The sequence below is a fragment of the Ictalurus furcatus genome, chromosome 14, assembly GCF_023375685.1.
Source record: "Ictalurus furcatus strain D&B chromosome 14, Billie_1.0, whole genome shotgun sequence".
NCBI lineage: Eukaryota > Metazoa > Chordata > Actinopteri > Siluriformes > Ictaluridae > Ictalurus > Ictalurus furcatus.
In genome coordinates this window covers 24,591,010-24,617,956 of record NC_071268.1, presented here as the reverse complement: position 1 = coordinate 24,617,956, position 26,947 = coordinate 24,591,010, and the positions used below count along the sequence as shown (strand labels likewise).

At 38.8% G+C, this 26,947-nt stretch overlaps 1 protein-coding gene across 1 annotated transcript in view; it reads right to left on the bottom strand.

Annotated features, from left to right (window-relative positions):
- Positions 1-763: 763 nt before the first annotated feature.
- Positions 764-26,947, bottom strand: part of LOC128617812 (sodium bicarbonate cotransporter 3) — a 48,785-nt gene continuing 22,601 nt past the window's right edge. Inside the window, exons 9-25 of the mRNA XM_053640968.1 lie at positions 23,644-23,801; positions 22,640-22,727; positions 20,462-20,608; positions 19,716-19,819; positions 16,942-17,116; positions 16,603-16,736; positions 15,492-15,737; positions 15,297-15,402; positions 13,099-13,260; positions 12,793-12,906; positions 11,459-11,620; positions 11,096-11,347; positions 10,806-10,874; positions 8,959-9,132; positions 6,099-6,233; positions 5,175-5,281; positions 764-1,495 (exon numbers count right to left, since the gene is read on the bottom strand). Of these exons, the coding sequence (XP_053496943.1) occupies positions 1,411-1,495; positions 5,175-5,281; positions 6,099-6,233; positions 8,959-9,132; positions 10,806-10,874; positions 11,096-11,347; positions 11,459-11,620; positions 12,793-12,906; positions 13,099-13,260; positions 15,297-15,402; positions 15,492-15,737; positions 16,603-16,736; positions 16,942-17,116; positions 19,716-19,819; positions 20,462-20,608; positions 22,640-22,727; positions 23,644-23,801 (2,418 nt within the window). The 3' untranslated portion in view covers positions 764-1,410. The remainder of the gene's footprint in view (positions 1,496-5,174; positions 5,282-6,098; positions 6,234-8,958; positions 9,133-10,805; positions 10,875-11,095; positions 11,348-11,458; positions 11,621-12,792; positions 12,907-13,098; positions 13,261-15,296; positions 15,403-15,491; positions 15,738-16,602; positions 16,737-16,941; positions 17,117-19,715; positions 19,820-20,461; positions 20,609-22,639; positions 22,728-23,643; positions 23,802-26,947) is intronic.

Genomic DNA, 26,947 nt, shown 5'->3' with positions numbered 1-26,947 from the left:
TACACACTCACACACCCATTCATACACTATTGACACTTTGGACATGCCAATCAGCCTACCATGCATGTCTTTGGACTGTGGGAGGAAACCGGAGTACCCGGAGGAAACCCCCGCAACACTGAGAGAACATGCAAACTCTGCACACACAGGGCCACGGTGGGAATCGAACCCCCGACCCTGGAGGTGTGAAGTGAACATGCTAACCACTAAGCAATTGAGGTGGATTGTTTTTGAAATTCGATAAGAAAACGTGCGCATACACTACTATGGAAACACGTTTACCGAATAAATTCTTCGATGCGCATCAAAAAAGTCATGTGACTTTGCATCAACAAATCATGCGGCTCAGAAAAGTCAAAATGGCGGAGAGAAAGAGAGAGAGAGGTATGTTTGGGTAGGCGACTTTGCGGCAGTTTCCTCCGGAAGTGACGATTTTGTTCTCTTGAACACCTGGGATGGAAACAGTGCTTTGTTCGCAAATGTTTTATGCGATATTCCAATTTTTCGCATAAGTTAAATTCGCAACTTGGATGGAAACATAGCTAATGAGACTGAGTCTTGCCTGTAGTTCAAGTCTTGATTTGTTCAATTCTGACAGTCAAATTCAATAGCTGTCTCCATAACAAACACTCTGACGAGATAAATTCACTATGCTTACTCAATTTGGGCGCGGTGAATCATTTCTGGTATGTGGAATTGACTCGGATTTGACTCGGTTTCCGATGCCTGGAATCAGGGAGTCAGTGAATCGACTCTTTTTATGGGGGGGGTATTGACTCCCTGCATTTTTGATGTGAGCCAAAAGCGGGAGGTCGACTTGATGACGGCGCGTAACAGCATCTACGTTGTGTACGTTATTATTAAACAGTGCAACTGATTCAGATAGCTTTGCTACTTGTGAACGTCACGTAGCATGGCGTGCTTCATAATGAACTTCACTGGCAATTCTTTTTTCAGCGGATTCGATCAGTTATGCCGTTCAGTTGAATGCAGATCTGCTCATTATGTTACACAGTCAGTGATTAAGGCATTAAAGCCAGACTGCACATACATGGATACAATGTATAATATTATAAATTATCAAGTTTTTTTTTTTAAAAAAAATCCTGCGAAAACAAGAAGAATGTACTAAATGATACAGCAAAGTGTTCCATGTGCAAGAACTGAAAATAATAATAATAATAAAAAGGTTAATAAAGTAGTCATTACAGTATTTCTTGTGTCCTCAGAGTTAGGTGAGTGTGTTCCTGCACACACTGTGCTCTCTCCTCCATGGCTGCTCTCTCTCAGTCCTCCAGTCCAGCAGTGGGTGCCGCTGACTCAAGCCCAGGGTCAAGTTGCTGATTATGAGCTGCTTCGCTCCAGCGGTGGAGTAGGAGTGGCTCCAAAAATGAAGGAATAAACTCTGCCCTAGAGCGCCGTCTCTACGTTCCGCTCGTCCTGTCCACCCCGGCCTGGTTCCATGTTCAGCCTAGCACACGCCACCTTCTCCTGACTGACACACACACACACACACACACAAACAAATAGAGCATGGATATCAGATAAGGATTAGTCATTCTGAGCCTGAACACACATGGAGGAGGAACAACCTCTTGCCCTTCTTCATGGTGTGTGATACAACAGCTTTTCATGTAGAACATCTGTTCATCTTATCAGTTATACCAGAACACACACACACACACACACACACACACACATATACTATAAAACAGAGAATGGGCTATAGTTATACGGTTTCACCCTAATCTAACTCCGTACATATCTATCAAACATTCTCTATTATGGCACAGAACAGCTGAATTCTCAAATCCGATTGGTCAGTAGAGGTGATGATGAATTTCTATAGCAGCAGCTCAGACAGTAGCTTCCTCTAATTCAAATCCAAGGTTTATATTAATGCACTCCTTCAAATACATTATCGTTTCTATAGTAACAGCTCGTTCACAGGGACTTGTACATTTGAAAAGCATGTTTGTTCTTTCACAAAGAAAAAAAAAATCAGTCACTGATGTGGTAAAGTTTAATATATGGAGACGCCTTTTTTAACATTTATAGAAGGAGTCTGGGGGTACGGTGGCTTAGTGGTTAGCACGTTCGCCTCACACCTCCAGGGTTGAGGGTTTGCGGCCCTGTATGGGTGGAGTTTGCATGGTCTTCCCGTGCTTCAGGGGTTTCCTCCGGGTACTCCGGTTTCCTTCCCCAGTCCAAAGACATGCATGGTAGGCTGATTGGCATGTCCAAAGTGTCCGTAGTGTATGAATGGGTGTGTGAATGTGTATGTGAGTGTGCCCGTCCAGGATGTACCCCACCTTGTGCCCCATGCTCCCTGGGATAGGCTCCAGGTTCCCCGTGACCCAGTAAGGATAAGCGGTAGAGAAAATGGATGGATGGATGGAGTCTCCAGTGTCTGCGAAGTCTTTGCACTTTCCATTTTCTCTGTAAAATGACAAACTATCTTAACTTCAACTAACGATGACGTGATAATAGGAACTCGCCTGTTTTACCAGCGTTCCACAACATTAAATGTAACTATAAACGGACAAACATTTTTTTTTTATATAACAGCACACTCCCAAGTATTTCATTCCTCACACCAGTGGTTCTCAAAGTGGGGTGCATGAAGCACAGCCAGGGGGTTTGTTTGTTACAACCCACATTATCAAAGTTATTATATTTAGGTGTCCAAGCACCAAAGCCAATCCCACCAATTGTGTTCTATTGGTGGAAAGTTTAGGAGTAGAAAGCTCTGTGGGTCCAAAAAAAACATTATTTTAAAAAATTGAATAAGTGATCTGTGGAATTTATTTTAATCACTATTTCGTAATAAACAGAAACAATTTCCTTTAGTCTGTCTCTGAGGGAACTCTGAAGGTTCTGTGTAGAAACCCACAATAAAGAGCTTCTCTATGAAATTAGACCCTTTAAAAAGCTATAAACCCTTAACTATCCGAAAGTAAGAATCCCTATTTTCTAAATATATACTGTCATTCGGATTAAAAGTGAACATACTACATATTATAGACTTAACATTATAGAATGCAGTCATGTCAGTACAGTTTCATTGTAAAGAACCGCAAATATGCCCTTCCATCAATCAATAATTAACTCATTGTCTGTGTTGTGATTAAGCATGATATATACTCTGCTTTTCTTTGAATAAAATGGGAGGTCTTGCCATTTGAATTTTGTGTGTATGTGTGTCCTTTGGTGAATTGTGTGGCGGGGCGAGGGCGCCGTCTTTTTTGTGTAATTTCACGTTCTCTTTTCTTAAGAATCGTAACCCGAAGATTCTCTCATCCGTACAGTTTTCCCGGGGGCTCGTCCTGGGATATCTATCGAGTATGTAATCATTTTAATTTGTTTGCTCTGCATTGATGTAGATATCTCATGTATCCCAATTGTATTACATGCGTTGCATAAATATGCCGTGGTGTTAAATGGAAGCAATTGGAAGAAACTGTTTGTTGAATCTTTGTTGTGTTGTGTAAAAAAAAAAAAAAAGAAAAAAAAAAAAAAAGGCTTTATTATGCTTAGGCTTTATTTGTCTCCGGCTGCTCAGTAGTGTTTCTCTCGGCATTATTGTAACTAATAAACCGAGCCCGTCTCGGTCGTGCGCACTATTGCTTTCTTTTTCTATGTTCCTCTTGCTGTTTGAGCATACTTTACCGTTACGCTGCACCTTCCTGCTGTCTTTGGTGTGTGTAGTCTTTGTCTGTGTTGTGTTTTATTTGTTCTGTATGTAAATCATTAGGCATGTGTGGAAGTGGTCGGTCTAAATCAGTGATAGCACTCAAACTGACAATTATTCAGGAAGTACAGCTGACTCCACTACCGTCACGCTCTCTAACTCTCGTAACTCTTTCGGTACCTCGAATGGTGAAGGCTACAGCAGGGGAAGAGCTTTCTCTTACAAAACCCCACGGTTATGGAACAGCCTTCCAATTAGTGTTCGGGACTCAGACACAGTCTCAGGGTTTAAGTCCAGGCTGAAAACATATTTGTTTACAGGTTTGTTGATGGTGGAGTGGCTGACTGCCTTATGTGGCCACTTTACTGTGGAAGTGCAGTGTACCTGCTTGAATCAAGCTTATTAAATGTTGTGTACTACCTTGTCCTAGCTGTTTCGTCCTAGCTGGGTTTTTTTAAGCTGTTATATCCTAGCTGTTCTGTCCTTGTTGCTTTTTCCTAGTTTTGTCCTAGCTGTTTTTCCTAGCTGGTTCATCCTAGCTGTTTTTCCTAGCTGTTTCATCCTAGCTGTTATGTCCTAGCTGTTTCGTCCTAGCTGTTTCGTCCTTGTTGCTTTTTCCTAGTTTTGTCCTAGCTGCTTTCTCCTAGCTGCTTTTTCTAGTTTTGTCCTAGCTGTTTTCTCCTTGCTGCTTTTTCTAGTTTTGTCCTAGATGCTCTTTCCTAGCTGTTTTTTTCCCCTAGCTGTTATATCCTAGCTGTTTTTTTCCCCTAGCTGTTATATCCTAGCTGTTTTCTCCTAGCTGCTTTTCCTAGTTTTGTCATAGCTGTTCTTTCCTAGCTGTTTCTTCTCCTAGCTGTTTTCTCCTGGCTATTTTTTCCTAGCTATTTTTTCCTAGCTGTTTTTTCCTAGCTATTTTTTCCTAGCTGTTTTTTCCTAGCTGTTCCATCCTAGCTGTTATATCCTGACTGGTTTTATCTGGCTATTAAATCCTAACTGTTGTTTTTTTTTTGTTTGTTTTTTTTTAATCTAGCTGTTATATCCTAGCTGTTTTCTCCTAGCTGTTCCATATTAGATGCAAAGCTATTTTAATCCATTAGCTTGTTTTTCATTGATAAACGCTACATTGTTTAATTTTTTTTAGCATACAAAATATAGGTATTTTAAAATATATATTTAAATACATAGTTATTTTTAAAATATATCTTTTATCTTTATCTATGTCTCCATCCTGCCATTGGCTCACATCAAAGTCACTCCCCTAAGTAGGCTTCATCACTTCTGAGCCTGAGAACTAACACCTTTGTTTTGTTTTGTTTTGTTTTGTTTTGTTTTACTGTATTGTATTGAGTAATGTTATTCGAGTTTATTCCACGTGGGACCTGTCAGATTGTGATTGTAATAACTTTGTATCACCACTTGGTGGCACTCATCTCTGCTGTATTTGAGCTTGCAGTGTTGAAGTTCTCCAGCAGGAGGAGCTCACCTGCCACAGTGAGCCTGCAGTGGAATCTTCAGCACGTTTCCTCTTCCTCCTGTGTATGCTAGTCCTGTCTCTGCCTCTTCCTCTTCCTCCGTCAGCTGCTCAGATTCCTGTAGACGAGGAAAGAAGAACATTCTCTAACCACAAAATCTGTATATGTTATCAAACAAACATTATGTGACAGTGTCAAGTATATGAAATAAAATATTCTCTTTTTTATCTTTTGTATTTTATTAGACCAGTGATGGGTCAGCTACATCCTCGTTTTAGCAAATTTCAACCGGCCCTTGAGGGAAAAATGTATTCAATATCTGTTTAGTAATATATTATAATGTAATATGTACTATAATATAATGCAGTACCAATTTGTTTAGATCCCAATTCGGCTTCAATCACTGTACACGCCCATGCGCATTTTATTTACATTTCAGTTTAAAGAGAGGGAAAAAATAACAAGTATCATCTGCTGCGAACTTCTCATGGTACACAGTGTAGTTAGCGCTATAGCTATCCGTATGTGTTTGAATATGGCTAAGCCACTCCTACCGCTGCCTCAGTAAAATGTTTCAATATGCTGGAGTAAACAAAGCCTCATTTAAAATGAGGCATCTCCTTTGACTCGGTATCTAATTTAAAAAAACAAACAAACAAACATATTTTGCTAATTTGCTCATGTTACCTGGCCATATTTATCTCATTTAGCCTGGTTTCTTTGCTAACATCAGATTAAACTAGCATCAATTCCAGTAGCTAAGATAAACTGTATAATAAACAATTCACCATTTTATTTAACTGAGTAAACTTTAATAAATCATTTTTTAAAAAAAACTTCACACGATTAAAACATGGATCTCTATGACTTCCATCGAGTCCAGATGTTTGTTGTTGTTGTTGTTGTTGTTGTTGTTTTGGACTCTTTCTCTGTACCTGTATAGCTTTCTTGCTCTTCTTGTCATCTTCTGTCTTCTTTTTGCTCTCGGGCATCAGGTCGTCGAGCCAGCTCAGCTCTCGCTTCGTGAAGCAGAAATCCAGCAGCTTACGCACAAACACCAACGCCAGCACCTGAGACATGGAGCAGCTGATAAACAAAGCAGCTTTGATGAACAAAGTTTTCTCACCAGACCACAAATGCCAGCATTTTGATACATTATTGTTGCATTCATGCTAGAACAAGCATGTTATATAAGTGTAATACAACTGTAATAAACCAGTGTTTCTCAACTTGTGGTCTGTGGCATAATTACAGGGGGTTTGTGGGCTTGTTTAAATATATTTAAAATATGTGTGTGTTTTTACAAATAATACACACTACCGGTCAAAAGTTTGTGGACACTCGAGTGAAATGTTTCTCATGATCTTAAAATGCTTTTGATCTGAAGGTGTGTGATTAAATGTGTGAAATCGGTGCCGTAGACAAAAAATATAATCGTACCGACGTATTCGTTTCTTTCATTAGAAAACAAACATTTTATTTATAAAAAAAAGTATTATTTTAAACGGACGACTCGGAGAGAAATATTCCGAAAAGCAGCCGATAAGAGTCTGGCGTCGGTGCGAACTCCTTTAATACTGTTTAAAAAGCACCTCAGGCGAAATTCCTCAAGAAATCAATTGAGAAAACGCCAAGAATACATTTCTGAAATTCTAGACAAAAAGGACGTCTACTTTGAAGATGCTAAAATATTAAAGTATTTTGATTTATTTTGGATTTTTTTATTACATAATTCCCATAGTTCCATTTGTGTTACTCCAGAGTTTTGATGACTTTATTATTCAAAAATGTGGGAAAACAATAAAAATAAAGAATGAGTGTGTCTAAACTTTTGACCGGTAGTGTGTGTGTGTGTGTATGTATATATATATATATATATATATATATATATATATATATATATATATATATACATTTTTGGCTCATTAAATTTTAGAAAAGCCGTTTTTTTTGTTTGTTTGTTTGTTGGTTTGTTTTCTAATTAAGCTTATATGCTTAGTCATGCACATTTACAACTCTCTCAATGGCATAGTTTAGCTTGCTCATTCCTCGAGTGCCTTTGAATTAAGTTTACCATGTTGCTATTAACGCAAGGTTTGCTAGCTAGTTAACTTTCTAAAGCGAGATGCACCATGTACTGCTGGCACCAACTGCGCAGACTCTTTTCTGCAGGGAATAAAAAAAAAAAACGGACAACACCACACGGAAATATCAAGTAGGTTATGTGATTTTCAGATTACTCAGCCACCGCTCAGAAAATCACTTGGTTTATTTTGTGGCGGTACGGTCAAACCACACCACAAAGCCATGACGTTTTAACGCTCCGTGTCATCGCTGAACTCCCATTGTGTGCAGGGAAGACGGTGGACTGCTTTCAAAGTAAACGATATCAACACAGTGTGCTCCGATAGTCCGAGACCACACTGGAAAGCTGTTTCTTTATTTCACTTCAAATTGGAAATAAACAAACAATTTTAGAATTTTGAAATATTTAAAACAAAAAAAAAATCAATGTTCAATATCTTCCATATTTAACGTCCATTAAAACGGTCTATATTTACACGTAAGCAAACGTGTCATATTGACCATGTTAACTGCTTTTTGTACCAAAGATCAGATTTTCCTCATGTCTAATCTCTTCTACTGAAGCGCGTGATCAGACGACACTCTGATGGATTTGATCTAAAATGAACCATACGGTTTCACACCAAACAAATACTAACTCTGAAATTTATGCAAATATTTCAAAGATTCTACTTTTCACTCAAGTTGTTGTCAGTACTATCATTTGTAATGAAAATTGTTGTATTAAATTCGAACAGGATGTAAAATCTCAGACCTTTCGAGCCCTCGCTATACATATTATGAGCGATTCAATTCCATTCGATCTGTGTAATGCTTTTAACAATGCGACATGGTCACAAAGCAGCTTTACAGAAATATTTTTTTACATTTATAAATTTATCCCTAATGAGCAAGCCAGAGGAGACAGTGGGAAGGAAGAACTCTCTGAGACGACATGAGGAAGAAACCTTGAGAGGAACCAGACTCAAAAGGGAACCCATCCTCATCTGAGTAACATCGGATAGTGCGATTATAAATAAAGTAGTCAAAAAGTGCTAATGCATTACCAGGAACTTATGAGCTTATGAACAACTTATAAATATGAGCCTCAGAGTCATTTCTGTATTCATTATAGTTTTAACTTGAAGTCTATTTTATAACAGTTCAGTGATGGAGGCTTGAGTGCAAAACTGTCCGTAGCGATTGCAGTCGTAAGTCTATCCGAGAAAGAACATCCACATTATGTGGGAGGTCTGCACGGATCGGTCAGAATATCAATGATCCTAATACGGTGTAACCATGACAACGATGAGAAATTTATTTATCATCCCGCTAAACAGGAAAAAAAAAAAAAAGAATATGAAAATGAATAAAATACACTTCTGATGAAAGGAATCTTTTAGTTTACTTTGTTTGGAAATATTTTCATGAAAAGCAGCAACAAATGGAAAGCTAGCGACGTGTACTGTAAGTCATATAACGCTAACCCGTAGACAATCATTGTACTCACCGCTAAGTAAGATAACACCACAGAGTTCCAATATCAGGGAATGATACTGCATGCCTCCATGTTGTTAATTATTTTATGTTAATGAGACGTGATGTCGGATGTTATCTGTTACTTATGAAGACTTGCGGCAACGCTGAGAATTTTAATCTCGATATATTGTAGATAGTTATTCTACTATGTTCAGCGTACGCTGAATAAGAGTGTAATAAGCCTGCCGATACCATCATGGGGAAGACGACCCGGGCAGCCGAGGCTTTGATAACCCACAGCAGGACCAGACACGTGAGCTGCACCAACGTGAAGACGTGAACCTTCCACAGCGGCACGTACCGCAGGTAGATCAGATCAGGCTGGTGCTTCGCCGGCATACCAAACAACTTTATCCTGTCAAAGAACTGAGAGAGATGAAGAGAAGGGACAGAAAGCTGTTATGATTACTCCATTCATCACGAGTACAAGTCCAACAGGAGTAGCAGCCTGTAAAACTACTTCACACATACAGCGACTCGCAGCAAGAAAGCGATCGCAGATCATTCATTGTCAATGAGAGCTGGCAACTTCCGACCGTTGGCAAGTAGATGTGGGCGTGATGTGGGTGTGCACAAGAGATTTGCAAATCTCATAAACCCATATGTTATTCACAATAGACCATAAAAAAATATATCAAGTGTTTAAACTGAGGAAATGTACCATTTTAAGAAAAAATAAGGTCATTTTGAATTTGATGGCCTTTTTTGAGACGTGTTGCAGCCATCAAATTCAAAATGATCTTATTTTTTCCTTAAAACGATACATTTCCTCAGTTTAAACATTTAATATGCTTTCTACGTTTTATTGTGAATAACATATGGGTTAATGAGATTTGCAAATCATTGCATTCTGTTTTTATTTACATTGTACACTGTGTCCCAACTTTTTTGGAATTGGGGTTGTAGATGTGGGCCTACTGGCGACGTCATAGTACAGCAACTGGCAACTTGCAGCGTTAAAATCACTGTATGTGTGAATGTAGCATAAGGAATAGAATTCTTTGGGGCATGGTCTTGTAGAATCAGTAGTGGGGTGGTTACTGTTGCCCGCCCGAAGCTGATTAATTTTCAATAACAACATTGTATTTTGATTCTTTCATACCACAACAATTTGTCAACAATTACAATTTTTAAAATTTATTAATGAGTGACCCATCATCCATTTGAACTGTTTACAATTACATTTAATGTTGTCGAACATCAGCAAGACAAGTTATAGTATCTATAAAAAGTTGTTCCTTCACCAGCCTTTCTTTTTCTCTCTAGAAGGTAATAATACCAAAAAAATTTCAAAAAATGAAGCTTGTCGTGTTATGGACAGACCAGAAAGCACAAAATTCTGTCCTGAAAACTCTCCTATGATGCAAAACCTACTGACTATTACAGCACTGACACTGCAGACTCTTTCCTTAAATGTTAAATTAAAAAAAAACAACTTGTTTATCAGCCATAAATGTCATCCAGCATACAAGCCGCTGTGTAAGTATATACCATATTACAATAACGTATGCGATCTAGTGCATTAATATAAACCTGTGATTTTCCTTGAAGCCGGGAACTACTGTCAGAGCTGCTGCGCTAGAAAATTAATCAACACCATCTGACCAATCAGAACTGAGAATTAAACAGCATAATAAATAATACAGAACTGTACTGTTAAACTAAAGCATACGCCATCACAACAGGGTCACGTTTGCGATGTTTAGAGCCCACACATATCCAAACCCCACCCCTTTGAGCTGAACTTCATTGTTATGACTGGGCGGAGCTAATATGGGCGGAGCTAATATGTGGGCCAGAAAAATGATAAACTGAAGCCTGATATGAAGAAAAAGACTGACAATATTACGAGTCGATTTTTCTAGAGTATCTTTAAAATGTTGTGACGTGTCCCGGGTGTGGAAACACCTTTAACTATTACAAACGGTACCCTTAAAATAACGACGTGAACAGGAAATCTAATCGAATGTAATATTTAGTTTCAGCTTTAAATGATGTTTCAGATTATTTGATGAGTGCTGTAAGTGTAATGTTTTTACCTGTATGCCTTTCAGAGACGAAACACCCATATAGAGAAATACTCCATACAACACTGGCATGGGAATGAACTGGGCACAAAACACACACAGATCATCATATTAATACAGTTAACCTTACAGAAAATACAGTGCTGATTAATAAGTGTGTGTGTGTGCACTTCAATAACAAAAATGCATTTATTTTATAATTAGGAAGGACGGAAGCACTAGTATTTAAAAAAAAAAAAGCTTTAACTTTGAAGTATTGTGACTTTTCAGACCCACTATGTGGCCCATTTGTGACCTCTGACCTTCAGTACGGAGGTCATGAAGACGGAGCAGCCCATGAGGGTGAAGATGAGGACGCCTGTGAGCCGTTGCTCCCTGATGCCTAGGAACTTGGGCTGTTCCCCCGGTGCTGAGCAGCTGGACTCCTGCTTCAGGCTGTTCACATGGGAGATGGAGAGAACGGTGGCAGCTACGAACCACGGCAGCCCCATCACTGAACACACACCCAACATCATGGCCACCACCAGCAGGTCCAGATGATAACCACAGCCTTTCTGCAGGGCGAGAGAGAGCAGTAAGTCATCCATCACTAAGCATTTTGTTGCAGGAGCTGATGTGTGTTCTGATTCAGCAGTAGTGTGTGTGTGTGTGTGTGTGTGCACTACCTTGAGTTTGTGCTCCTTGCGGTTGATGATGACAGCAGTGATCTGCTGGTCCATGAAAATGAGGATGGTGCAAAGAAGAGCAGGAACTACTGACACCAGAACCATCCACCAGGGGTTAGGTCCAAGTGGAGAGATCAGCCAGCCACGGTGCTTCGAGGTGGGCTACACACACACACACACATACACACACACACACACATTCAGAGTGACCACATACATGAATCTCAAATGTGAAATATTAGACATACAATAGTCAATTTTTGAAATTTCTTACTAGTACAAAAAACCTGGAAAAATATTTAGAACATGATAAGACATGATGGTTTAAGCCGTGACCTCAGCACAAGTCTACTACATGGCTGAATAAAGCCATTTGGAAAGCTGCATTATGGTCCGGAATGTTTGTTTGTTTGTTTGTTTGTTTTGTCATTAGAAAGAAAAAAACAAGCCAAATTTTATGTTTATATTGTTATAACTTAGCTTTCAAGCAGCTGAATGTTCTATCTTTTAGGTAACAATGCTAAAATGCTAATACTGTAGCTTAGCGCTCATAAGAGCTCATAAAGAAAACTGGTGAACATCCTCGTATATCATTATGAGCCGAATTTCGCATCTTTATAGTGGTATAACCTGGCTTTCAAGGCGCTTGAAAGTGATGTCTTGACAGTCCTTGCTGATGCTAACTCCAGTTAAACCAGTTAAAGTTCTGGGGGCGAAGCTTTGTGTACACATGTTCAAGGAGTAAAAGAAATCATTTAAATCTTATTCAACTCCTTCTATTTTTCTGTTAGAGACCTAATCATGCCAAATTTGGACAAATCTTACCTAATGCACCCTTAATGGTATACAATTGGTACTAGGAATAGACACAGAGACACAGTTAAATAGAATGACACTGCTATATGTATGTACATTTCTTTTATTAAACTTAGGTTTTATTTAATTTAATTTAGAATAAATTGCATTAAATACATTTTCAATTAAATAAACTTAAAGAAAGGTTTCAAATCAGCAAAACAAATAATAATAATAATAATAATAATAATAATAATATATAATAATAAATATACTACTACTACTACTACTACTAATAAAAATAATAATAATAATAATAATAATAATAATAATAATAATAATAGAAGCATGGCTTCTATGGTTAATAATTTTAAATAAAATCTGTACAGCAAGCAAATCTGAATAAAACGGCTTTCTGAACACAGCACTGATAATCACTGCTAACAGCGCAACACATTATGTCATTTATCAAGTAGAAAGCATACACCACCTTTGAGTTTGTGTGTGTGTGTGTGTGTGTGTGTGTGTGTGTGTGTTACCTCAAAGCGATCAGGCACATTGAGTTTGGGTGAAGGAATCCCGACCAGATAATCCACCAGCACCATCACCATTATAGTCAAAAACACGGCGAAATCACTGATAGTGGAGCGCACCTACACACACACACACACACACACACACACACACACACACTTTCAGATTTGACTATTTTTGTAAGGTACATCCAATGACATCTGTATTATTGTAGCTAGTTAATGCTATACCTAACCATAAAGTAGTAGTGTTTGTGTGTGTGTGTGTGTGTGTGTGTGTGTGTGTGTGTGTGTGTGTGTGTGTGTGGTCACCCTGGTAGGGAAGTATCTTTCCGTCTTGAACTGTTTGAGCATGGAGGAGAGGAAGAATGTGGTGAAGAAGAGGATGATGGACCAGAACAGCACGTCGGGGATGAAGGGCCCATTGTGTCCACACGCAGGACCTACAAACTCGCCGTGCAGAAGCTTACACATCTAAACACACACACACAACTCACTGACAATGTGGAAAAATGTGTAATAACATCTCTAATTGTGTGTGTGTATGTGTGTGAGTGTGTGTGTGTGTGTGTGTGTGTGTGTGTGTGTGTGTGTGTATGTGAGAAAGAGAGAGAGAGAGAGAGAGAGAGAGAGTATCCACACTATTGTTAGTCCCTAACCATTTGTCCTTGGACTCACCGGCACAGCAAGGCATTGATTTGTACCCTACCAGTAGGATTCCTCATATCGGGTGACAGGTAAGATGCACATCTGTATCATTAACACTTACACTGGTGTGCCACAAGGCTCAGTGGTCGGTCCTGTTCTCTTTTTCCCCTAAACCTATTTATACACTGCTTCTCCTTCCACAAGTATGCTGATGACACTCAGCCCATCTTTCCTTTCACTCTTAGAAAAAGGTTCTTCATTTGATCTCTTTGGGGCACCAGTTTCCAATCCTGGTCCTGGAGAACCCTGTGCATTTTAATGTTGTCCCTGCTCTAACACACCTGATTCAACTAATAAGCACCCTTCCTGAGTTGAAGTCAGTGTATTAGTTCAGGACAGAGGGTACACCAGGACCAGAGTTGGAAACATATGCTTTGGGGTAACCAAGCAGTTTCAAAGTGAGACCCTACACGGATAATCACACTATCAAGCTAGAGACACTGACCACACTTTTGACAAGCATGTATCCTAAGGATGAGCCCATCAGATATCCTGATTGATATTTTGATCTTGGGATGTCTAACAGATATATCATCATGGATGATCTCTCCTTTGAGAACTTAGTCTCAGTCTGCATACCTTACTCTGACAATTTCTTCAGGAGTATTTGACAACTTTTCTTCAACAGGACTACATTCTGTGCATCCTTTGTCCTTTAGTCCTTTGTTATCTAATACAACTAGGCTCTTACAACTGATCCTGGGTACAACAAGCCAACTAATTTTCAGACTTAAAACTTCCCTTCTGCATTCCCCCCACTGGCTGCCTACAGATTCAAAACCCTGATTTGATCTGCATCCATCCATTTTCTGTACCTCTTATCCTACAGAGGGATATGGGGAGCCTGGAGTCTATCCCTGGGGACTTGGGGCACAAGGCAGGGGACACCCTGGACAGGGTGCCAGTCCATCACAGGGCACACAATTGCACACACATTCACACACTACGGACAATTTAGAGATGACAATCAGCCTACAACACATGTCTATGGACTGGGAGAGGAAACTAGGGTACCTGGAGGAAACCCCCAAGAACATGCAAACTCCACGCACGTGGGCGTTCGTGGGATTCGTACCCCCAACCCTGGAGGTGCAAGGTAAATGTGCTAACCACTAACTAGCCACCATGCCCCCGTGGAGCCTTTATTTGATTGCAATATCAAATACCCAAAAACAGTTTGTGCCCAAGTTCATCCATGGATAATTTCACCGTAATACTGTAGGCTAGGCTAGTTTTTAAAAACTTCTGCTGTTATCATAAAGATCTATGATGTTTATTTTGAACATCCTTTCAACAAAGTCTACTGTTAGTCTTAACTCTTCTACCTCTGTATACAATAATCTAACTATCAGGGGTCACCGGCTCTCAAGGTTCCTCCTAGCGTTTCTTCCTCGTGTCGTCTCACGGAGTTTTTCTTCGCCACTGTCCCCTCTGACTTGTTCATGAGAGATCTAAATCTACATCCGGATTTCTCTAAAGCTAATTTGTAACAATGTCTGACCCAACACCCTTCAGAACACAAGCGAGACTAGTGTCTGTATTTGTGCCAAACAGCCGAGTCCCCCATTGGTGCCATCAAATGTGGACTGAAGACACACCCATTTCACTACAGACTTAAACAAACACTAGTAAGGCACTAAACTAAAAGAAACACTGAATCCTGTTTCCAACCTGATAGTACTGTATCTTTAGACCACAATGCCATAACATGCCTAGACAAAGGCAAAAGACTTTTGTAAGTTGTTCTGGATGGTGGAAATGGTGGAAATGTAAATGTGTGAGTGGAGTGAGGATATACTAACCGACACATTGAGTTGATTCCAAGATATTGAATCTTCAGTGTGTCCTGTTGAGTTCCAGACCTCTAGCGTCTCATTGGACATTTGACTGGGAGCCGAGCACTGACAGCTACAAAACATAGAGCGGGACAAATGGAGACATCGCGTACTTCACTACATCTACTCTACTGTATAGTGCAAAGACGGCAGTGTGTGTACCTGTACAGTGTGAGGTTATCCAGGTCAGTGTATGTGTTGATGGGATAGGTCTCTCGGAGTTGCAGCAGTTTCTCCAGAGCCTCATAAATGAAGATGAGGCAGATGAGAGCAGCGAATGCTTCCTCTGTGAAGCGTGTGATGTAACACACAAGCGAGCTCGCGTCAGTTGCTACCAGCACTATACAGAGGAACGCCGTCCACAGTCCGATACAGGCACGCAAGGACAGGTAGGACATCCCATAATCCCTAGTCACACATAGGAAGAAGTAGAGTAGACGTGTTACTTTAACCGATTACACACGATCTTGTTCCAGCTTTGTAGACTTGAAAGAAACAACTTCCACAGATATCATCTAAGACATTCTGTAGTCTTTAAGGCTGCAATTGGCCCAAAGAGGCCCCCAAGCTTTCTGTCCACATTTGGGTCTGCCAATAATGAAAATTTATCATCATAGATTTTTATTCCATGTTTATTCACTAATTCATCTTCATCCTGTCTTATCTTCTACACTGCTTATCCTTCCACAGCTATGCTTATGACACTCAGCTTATCTTTCCTTTCACCCTTAGAAAAAGGTTCTTCATTGTATCTCTGAGGCACCAGTTTCCACTCCTGGTCCTGGAGAACCCTGCGCATTGTCCCTGCTCTAACACACCTGATTCAACTAATCAGCGTCCTTCCTGAGTTGAAGTCAGCGTGTTAGATCAGGACAGGTTGTACTCCAGGACCAGAATTGGGAACCTGTGCTTTGGGGGAACCAAACAATTTCTGTCTGAGACTCTTCTTCTTACATAAATTGCAGTTATGTAAATTTCACATCACCAGGGGTCCCCTGCAGCTGCATGATACATAAACCTTTTCACCAAAGGAACGAGTGTTTTTTTGCGTATCTACTTTAAAAATCATGCTGCCCCCTGGTGGTCTGGGGCCATAAGCAACCTTATACATATACCACTTATAGAAAGAAACGTCCCTGAACCTTGCTATTCTGTTTAGTTTAAAAAGGTTAGTGTTCAATTGAAGATATATTATGAATTACTCAAGTACACGGGGTATAGAGTATCGCAGGCGGTGAATAGTGCGCCATTTGAGATGCAGTCCTTGACTCACTCGCAGAACTTGAAGAGGATTTTCTCAAACACAAGCACAGGCCCCGTGCTGCCCAGAATGGTCAGAGGCTGACCGGCGAACAGAGAGAACGCCACGCCTGTAAGAGACGCTCCAAACAACGACTCGATAGCACTCTGAGACAGAGAGAGAGAGCGAGAGAGAGAGAGAAAAGCAGAGAGAAACACACATACTGTTTTTCCAGGCAGTCGCCCAAGTTGTCAGAGCTAATATGTCACCTCCGCAAACTGCAGCTTAGTTTATGAAACGGTTACACAACTGCACGCACACACACACACTCTCACACTATATGAGTGATCTATGTGTGTGGGATACACTCACAATGTTACTCTTGGTGGCCTCTCCAAGCAGTCCTCCGAAGGTGATAACAGGAGACATGCAGGCACAGTAGAGGAAGAGCACAGACGCTACACACTGCAGACTGAAGCCATCCAACACATCGCTCCAGTAATAGGGAGCTTTACGCTTTATATCACACACCAGCCCACCGAAAATCCTACACACACACATACATATAGAATGAATTTACAGTACCTAGCATTCTCAAAATTGGGTTTGCAGCCTCACAGTCTGGTGTGACATAAACACAAGCCATGGAGGATGTAGTTATATTAATATTTGTATTTTTTTACAGTGTCATAGTTATTACATAAATATTACAGTTATAAGCCTAATCAGCGACGGGATGGTGTGAAGAAACAGTTACTGTTACAACCCTGAAGTCGATTCTTTTCCCATAACATCACATTTCACTTTTACAAAGTTTAGTTCCAACCCTGATCGAACGCTCCTCATCTAATGATATCATAACATCGCTAATCGTGATTTATCCCTAAACCACTCAACGTGATTTAGCTTCCTGCCATACTTTGTAAGGTTTATTTGAAAAGGTCTGGCTTTTATCAGACTCGTACAGCATGGATATTTCTAACAGACTACAGAGAGGAAGAAGCCATCACTGCTCAAAGCCTAAAAGTTCAAGTTGTTTAATTAGCATTAGCAGACTGTCAAAATGAGGAGCAATGACTTAGACTCAGAAATGATGGAACTGCTCTCTCCACACACACACACACACACATTACTCTTATTATATATTTGTGCGATCCTTCCCTTAACATAATTATTTCTGTCGCTAATTAATGCTATGCCTAAAACTAAATCCAACCTTAATCTCAGTAAGCAAGAGAAAACATTTTGTCAATTTTATTTAAAATTTTTTGTGAGGACTAGATGATCGTGAGGACGTTTGACTCCTCTATCTGCTTAGGACATTTAGTCTCTTTTCGTCTTTACAAAGGGCTACTAAACATGCAGTACACTCACAGAGCGGTTACTGAAGGAAAACAGCTCATCCTTTAGCAGTACGGATGCATTTTATAGCAGCGTGTGCTTTCACGGATATAAACTCACACAAATATATAATGTGGAGGATGTGTGTGTTTGTGTTTGTGTGTGTGTGTGTGTGTGTGTGTGTATGTAGTGTGTGCAATCGCGCTGCAGCAGGCCAGAGTGTAAAAGCAAGAGGAATCAGAAATGAAAAGGCTTATCGAAAGCAGCCAGCAGTGTTCAATAGCGTAGGAGATGAAAGGACGAGGCCGTGCGTATCCGTTCAGTAACATTCACCACGACGTTATCTAAAGCTTTTACACAGAAAGGATTGACGACTGAAGTATAGGACAAACTGTCCCCTTCTGTAAACTTTCTGTCATCCATTACACATGGAAAAAATGTGTGCACATGTTCCTGCAAAGTAACATGGTGAACTGATGTCTCACTTTATAAATGTGAGCTTACTGCCAATTTTTTTTTTAATCGGTTCGGATACAATTCCCAGATGTCCTTCATGTAGTTCAAGGTAAGCTAGCTAACATAGTTAAGACCGAGAGGCAGCGTAGAGAATAATGCTGCGCTCGAGGTAAACTTATAATCCCCCGCCTACAAGAAAACTCGTCAACTTGAGGAAGTCTTTTCTTCTCAACTACCAGATCCTTCTCCATTTACAGAGTGATGTCAAATCAACATGGATGCTCACACTGTGATGTGAACAGTGTAAAGTTTCTCTTCTCTACTTTTCACATCAGTATTGGATTTAGAGCAGGTACTATACGGACGCAGTACTTGGTTAAATCTATAACACTGACCATACTAATCACTGTTTTGAGAAGGCGATTATCAACATTAGAGTTATTTAATCATTAGAGTTGCTAAGCTACTTGCTTTCTTGACCTCTGGCTAGCTTGTTACTAAGCTACTCGCTTTCCTTGACCTCTGGCTAGCTTGTTACTAAGCTACTCGCTGTTGTCCACTGTTGTTGCTGTGCTACAATTTCAGTCCAAGACGTTGCACCATGAACACAGCATTATCTAGAAATGATCTTGTTGGCTGGTGTTCGTTTGTAAGCTAGCTAACAATGCTATTTATATCTGATTAAGTTGGCTAGACGGGGAGAGATTTCAAATATCATGACCATAGCGTGCTTAACGTTTTTATAGTTTAATTTTAGCCAGCCTGACACAACATAACCTGAGGCAGTGTACTGTATTTAACTCACTAATGAGTGTTAGCTAGCTAACCAGATATGCTAGCCTAGTGAAGTTAAGAAGCCGTATTCATAGCGTGCTAAAAGTTTCAGTCACATTTAATGTTGTGGGACATCCGGAAAACAAGTTAGTTCCTGTTATCACTTATATTACAAACACTTCTCGTGAAGTTAATGAGACAAGAAATACGGCTAGTCCTAAATACAGCTAGTCCTCTGAACTGAACTCTTTGCCTGACTGTTACAAAGCACTAACACCTGAGACTCCTTCCAAAAATACTAAACAAACACCATATCAACAATTACAGACAACTTTCAACCCGTTTATCCAACATACAAGTACCTTGTAAATTATAAATTGTTACTATGGAAACGATAACGTATTAGAATAAGCACATAAATATAATCCTGTGATTATATTTGAGAACACCGATGCCTGGGTGTGTTTTTATCCTCACATTGCAGTTTATCTGCAGTATGTAAACTGCCTTGGTGTGTGTGTGTGTGTGTGTGTGTGTGTGTGTGTGTGTGTGTGTGTGTGTGTGTGTGTCCTCACCTCCCTGTTCTCTGAAGCTCCGGGCCAGGTTGGTGTTCCTCCTCATGGCTCGGCTCGGTAGGAGTCACGGTGCCATTATGTTGCGACGGCCTCTTCCTCTTCATCTACACCAGAAAGACGGAGCAGCACATGAGCAACCACACACTCACACACACACACACACACACACACACGAGCAACCACACACACACATATACACATATACACATATACACACACATATACACACACACTTCTACAGCTGGCACTTCATCCCCACATACAATTATCAGTTATACTGACTGTGGCCCATCTGCTGCTATGCACTATGTCTGTTCTCTCTGTCTGTTTCAACGCAATTTTATTTCTGTAGCAATTTAAACAATCGGTATTGACACAAAGCAGTGTTAGCTATCTGGCGAGCTATGCTAGTCTTATCAGATAAAGAAGGTCAGGTGGTTTTGGCCAAATTGAACAAATCTTTGGTAAATATTTACAGTACCCATGCCTGGAAAGAGACCACCAGATAATCCCCTGAGAGTAGATATTATTTGGGTGGTGGATTTTTTAACAGTACAGCAGTGACACTGACATGCTAGCTCTTTATGAGTGTTACTTTCTGACCACAGTTAGACCTAGCTAGATATCTTTGGTCATTTCAGCAATGATAATGAGGTGCTTAAAATCCCAGTGCCCCTGTAGTCCCTGATAGTACGAATGACTTTTCATTAAACTATTAAAAGGCTTAGTGTCACGATCTCTCTGACCTGCGATGGAACATTCTTGGGAGGCTCAATGCGGATGGTGGGATCCCATTCTCCTGGAGGAAGAACAGTCACCTGGTCTAAAAACTCATCGATGCCAGAGAGGAGATCAGCTCTGTCCCTGGCTTTATACGCCACATCGTGGAATATCTAGGATGCAGGAACATAAAGACAAAAATGAGCGATTACTGCACAACAGTCACAGTCAGTGTTTACTTCTATATAACCTGAACCTAGAGCAAGACTGAAATATAAAGCAGTTTACAATCATCTGAATGTCCCTAACCTTCACTCCAAAACCAATCTGAGCTTTGAGTTTTTCTGAAAACATTGCTTGTTCATGTTCAACACTCTCTTTCAAATAATATGATCACTTCTGATGCTTTTGGAAAACTAGACCCTAAGCTATAACTCTAAGTTACAATCTAAACCCGGGGGCAAAAGATACAGCCTTTGAGGTGATGACTTTAATATGGGGGGGGAAACTCAGCAGTTCTGATTTTGTTTACAAGTTGCCCTCTTCTGGCTTTTGATGACCCACAGATGCAATTACTAATTTATCCACTAGAGGTCTTGGCATTATTTAGCAACGTTTCCAGTTTCAGTTGCGCATACAGGTCATGTACACCTACGGTACATGCTAGCACTGAGTAACAAATTGAAGTGAAGTAGACAGAAATCACACCGCTTCTGCCTTTTGTCATACAGCATATGGTTGAATATAGTAGACACCGAACGAGCCCACCCATCGAAGTATGGACTCCACAAGACCTCTGAAGGTGTGCTGTGGTATCTGGTACCAAGACCTTAGCAGCAGTCGCCGGTTCACCGGTTGTCCTTGTTTGGTCCACTTTTAGTGGCTACTAACCGCCCTACAAAACCTGTTGTTTTGGAGATGCTCTGACCCGGTCGTCAAACCATCACTATTTATCCCTTGTCAAAGTCGCTCCGATCCTTACGCTTGCCCATTTTTCCTACTTCCAACACATCAACTTCGAGAACTGACTGTTCACTTGGTCTCTAATAAATATATCCCACCCCTTGACAGCTGCCACTGTAATGAGATAATCAATGTTATTCACTTCACCTGTCAGTGGTTTTAATGTTATGGCTGATGTGTGTATTTCACTAAAATGCTGTTCTAGTGTAATTTCACAAGTTTCCCCAAACAGTGCATTTTACAAATCCTTATTCATGTATCATTAACAAATGCCTCCAATAGTTTGTTTAATGACATTCCCTTAGTTACCAGGTTCTATGATCAGAAACAGGATTAATCAATGCATCAGAATCATGCATTTTTTCCCACCCATTTCTGTTTGCAAGCTACAGGTTCTGATGTGTAATGTACTGGAGGTTTACTGCAGGAGAAGAAAAAGGAGTGTAGATCTAGTTTTACAGGGTAAGACGTCATTTTTCAGCTACTACTAGCATGTTAGTTGAGTAATTTTCAGTCGAACTGTTTGAAGGTATTTTTTCCTACGCCTACACACGTTATTAATACGGCAAGAGTGGTCGATGCATTTAATAATTAAATGACAAATTCTGAATACCATCTCTGCTTCTACTGCTGTCTGGCATCCAGGCAAAATGCATCACATTTATTAATTTAATTGTACAGATCTTGCAGTGATTACTGTATTTCCACATGTCTCCATAGATTAATTACGCCTCTGCGCCAAAGGTTGTATTGACTCTCAGCCAGTTTCCTTTCTGATCTGAGCCAGGCCCCAAACTTGTAAATCAATATCGTATCGCAGACTTCTGGACTGATTTTCAGAGGTTAATTTGTTTTACCTTCCATCTGTAATTTACACTCGTACAACGTCTTGCTGAAATCCATCTCCGACCTCCCGAAGTGACGTTTTAAAATGCATTTCATCTTGGCTGTGTTTGTACCTGCACGTGTGCTATTGTTTGTATTTGGACATAATGCTGACAATCAGAAATGCAATTACAGTTCAGTTATAAACTAATTCTGATTTTAAAATCGTACACAATATGCAAACGCATAACAGTCGATCAGAGTTTATGTGTTTATTGTGCATGTCTGTGTAGTTGTTATGTTATTATTGGAACATTGATTTAATTTCAGCAGGTCCTTGAGGATGATCACAGGAATCCGTGTTCCTTTAATCTACTCTGTGTAACTGAGTTATGGCCCATTAGTGCAGGTTTTACCTCATCCGTCATTAGCGTGGCCATGGAGCGTCCGATCTCGTGGTACTGAGGACCTTTTCCATATGGCCCTAGTAATAGAAACAGGAACCTGACCCACACACACACACACACACACACACACACACACACAGAATCGATTGAGAATGGTTATACTGCGTAGTAAATAATATTAAAGTATGTAAACAATGTGTATTAAAGACATATTATACCACAGCGCTGCTGAATGCTCAATTGTCAATGGTCAAAATGGTGTTGATTAATTTTCTATAAAAATCGGCTGCAGAGCAAATCAGAGCTTTACATTAATGCGCTCATTCTTATACTTTATTGTTTCTATAGTAACATCTCATTCACCATGAAGTAAAAAATACTTTAATATCATTGATATAATGAAGAGACCTATATGGAGACATTTACTGAACATTCATGGACGCAGTCTCCAGTGTCAGTGCTTTGTAAAAGTCATTAAGTTTTCCACCAGAAGAAAGTCTTCTGGACCGAGAACTTTACACTTCCTGCTTCCTCAGTAACACAACAAACTGCAACTTTCCCCCCTTTTATTATTAACGTTTATCTTATGAGTGAGATAAAAGCGACAGAACGACTGTTTGTAGCTGCTATAACGAAGCGATAACGGGAATTAACTCGTTTTGCCGATGTTCCAACAACATTAAATGTAACTATAAAAGGATAAAAAAATATGACGTTAAGGTTTAGAATGAGAACAAAATGAATGGCGGTTTAAGATGAATAAAGCACTGCTGATATCGGAAAGTAATCACACCACCCAGTCACTGATTATTTTCCTGTCACAGCACAGCACAGCACAGAGTGCTTTATCCCATACTTAACTAACACGTCTACAGAATCATTTTCTAAATAATGCAAAGTGCAGTCGAGCTTGGATGGCATTTAACGTGTGTTGAAAATCTATTTTGTGAACGATACTACCTTCCCTCCCTCATAGTACTGTTTTATGTTTATTCCGTACTTGTTCGTGTTACCTGGTTGGCACAGGCACTTCCGTGAGTCCCGTGAGCAGTACAGCAGGCGAGAGACGAACAAAGGCTATGATCGGTTTCTCCAGGAAATCCACTTCACCTACCAGCACGTTCGAGGCCTCCGCCCCTGGAGGAATCTTCTTCATGAAGTTCATGTCCACCTGAGAGAAGGAAATATGAGAAAGTAAGTGAGGATGCTTCTTATTTCTGCAATTGTGCAGGAACAGCAGGAATCGACACCATATGCACATCAATCACCTGTCAGTGAAACTCAAAAAGTTATCACATGCATACATGCTTAAATGTTGATTTTTTTAAAATCATATACTGTACATGTTTATCATATATTTATCACATACAAGATTCTCCTCATCACTTGAGTTCTCATATGGACATACGGTACACAGTATGTCAGACACATTATTATCTTTTATCCCTGATTTTTATTCATATCAACTGTTTTTTATTTAAATAACATGATTCATTTTGTCCTCATCATATCGTTATCATCATCTTACCATTCATTGGATTATTTTATCAGTCCCACTTTATATGAAGAGTCTCAGATAACCGTGTAGTTACTCTATAATCTATACAAGCAAATGTAATGTCATTACTAAGGATGTTTTTCTGTGCACTAACAATAAAGCGTAACCTTTAATAGAAAATACACTTGTAGGAAATGTCAGATTACAGATTGGTGTTGATGGATGTGATTAGTAGAGCTAAGTGATAATTTTTTACAGTACCTTTTTTTCTGATATTGTGATATGTTTATGATTTTTTTTAAGAATAATTACAAAATGACTGGAAGCAGATGATAAGGTGTTAAAATGAATTTTAAAATTGTAAAATGTCTAAACCTTTTTTTTTTTTTTTTACAGATTTTTCTATTTACTTTTTACCTCCTTTTCACTGTTAAATATTTTTAAATTAACTAAAAAAATAACTAACCAAATAAATAAATTAGAAATAATTGGTTGTATTTTAAATTGTAAAAAGTTGAAATTTTTATAATAATTTTTATCATTTTTATAATTTTTAGTGTTAAATATATATATATTTTAAAGTAACTAGAAAAAATATATATTTTTTTTATAAGTAATAACATTTGATGTTAACATTTTGTATTTTAAAACTGTAAATTTGTCAAATGTTGACATTTTTACAGATTTTCCCCCTTTTCATTGTTAAATATTTTTTAATTAACTAAAATATTAACCAAAAAACACATTTATATAAGTAATAATTGTAACGTTCAATCTTAAAATTTTGCACTTTAAAACTGTAAAATGTTAGATTGAATTTTTTCATTACTGTTCAATGTTTTTTTTCCACATGAATAAAAATGTTCTTTTTAAAAACAGACATAAAATACAATATTGTCAAAAAGTGTTTTTTTTGTTTGTTTGTTTGTTTGTTTGTTTGTTTGTTTGTTTTAAAAAATACAACACTATTGTTTTTGCTGGCCGTTTCTACTTAAACCTATATATTGTGTATCATAGAAATGTCATTGTGAATCGAAATATGACATTTCCAAGACATTTCCATGCCCACTGCTACTGAGCTGCACTTACACAAGCAACAAAACAATCTGATACACATACGTACTTAAATAAACATCCTGTGTACATACATTATAATTAATACACAGTTATACAACAGAATATACAGTAATTAAAAACATTTCATATAAAATGGGAGTTGTGTATCCTTCATCTGGCTGCCTCCTCTCTCGTTGTTCCTTAATTTCCCAAAGTGCATTTAAAGATGACAGATTTCACTTGATTAAAGGACAGAGACACAATGAGTCAAATGTGAAACCCTTCAGGACCGAAATACAGAGCTATCTAAATGAGAGATTTTCCACAACATGTCCGTTATTACTATTTTCCGACAAAATCTAAAAAAAAAATTAAAATTAAAATTTTTTTTAAAAAAGTCTATTAATACCGCTGCCGTGTATTATGGGATATCAGGAGTGAGTCTACACTATTCTACACTTTCATCGTGGGTGGAAAAAGTACTGAGAAATTACACTTAGGTGAAAGCATAGATAATGTGGGGGGGGGGGGGGGAGTACAAAGTTGCTACTTTTAAATGTACTCAAGTATTGAAAAGTAAAACGGATGGAAGTTTTAAATACTTAGTTTTAAATCAGCTATGACAGAAAGCACTTTACCTGAGAACATCGTTCAATCTCTTTAAGTCTGATCCTCATACACATGATTATTGCTATGTAATTTGCTAATGAATAAATAAAAAGGTAAAACATTCTGTAAATAACCAATATTTACCATGAGCTAGAATTTTGACTTGCTGCTTAGCCAGTTTATGTTAGCTACTGGAATCAATGCTAGTCTAACCTGGCATTAGCAAAGAAACAAAGAATACAGGCTGACTTAGCTAAATACTGTATAGCCAGTTATATATGTTGGCAAATTATTGAAGCATAACTCAATATGCTTTTTTTTTTTTTTTTTAATTAAATGGAATCCATGCCTTCTACATCTGTGTCAGATGACAAACTGGCATGATTCTTGACCATTTTTTCTACATTGATTAACGTGATTGGATCCTAATCGTAGCCCATTTGATTGCTGTATAGCAGACAGTCATTGGCTGGATGAGAGAAAGAGAGACCTTTGAGATTTGTAACTCGAGAGACATTTATAATAAATAAATAAAAATAAAAAAATTTCATGTTCTTGGAAATGTAATTTAGTAAGAGTACAGGTATTCGATTTCAATAATACTCACGTAAAGTATAAATACACCAAAATAATACTTAAATATAGTGACAAATTAGTTACTCAAGTATTTTCCTCCCTGAATTTCAGACCTGAATGATAAGTTGCTTGTATAAAACACTTTAAAGTTAATAATGTGTGGTTTTGGACATTCTGGTCATTCTGGATCCACAAACAGAAGACATGGATAATTTAAGAAGTGTTTACATGGTGGAAAATTCCAGCGAATACACACTGTGAGGTCTTGTTAGATACAATAAACAGTAACCAAGAGCAAGACATAAAACATATCCTGGGCAAACGTGTGTACATTCAAATATCAAAATATATTTTGATGGAGATCAAATGTCCCCACATGGATAGGAATATCTGACATTTAGGACTGGAATAATAGAAGTTTCTGTTTAGCCGTTGATGCTAAATATAATTACAGTGTCGTTTTAGTCATACAGAGTCTTTTCTTGGTATTTTACCACAGCATCTGAGGGAACTGTAGATGTTCCTGATGATTTTGTTTCATTTCTATTTTCACTCTACCTTTACACTGCTCATAAAAG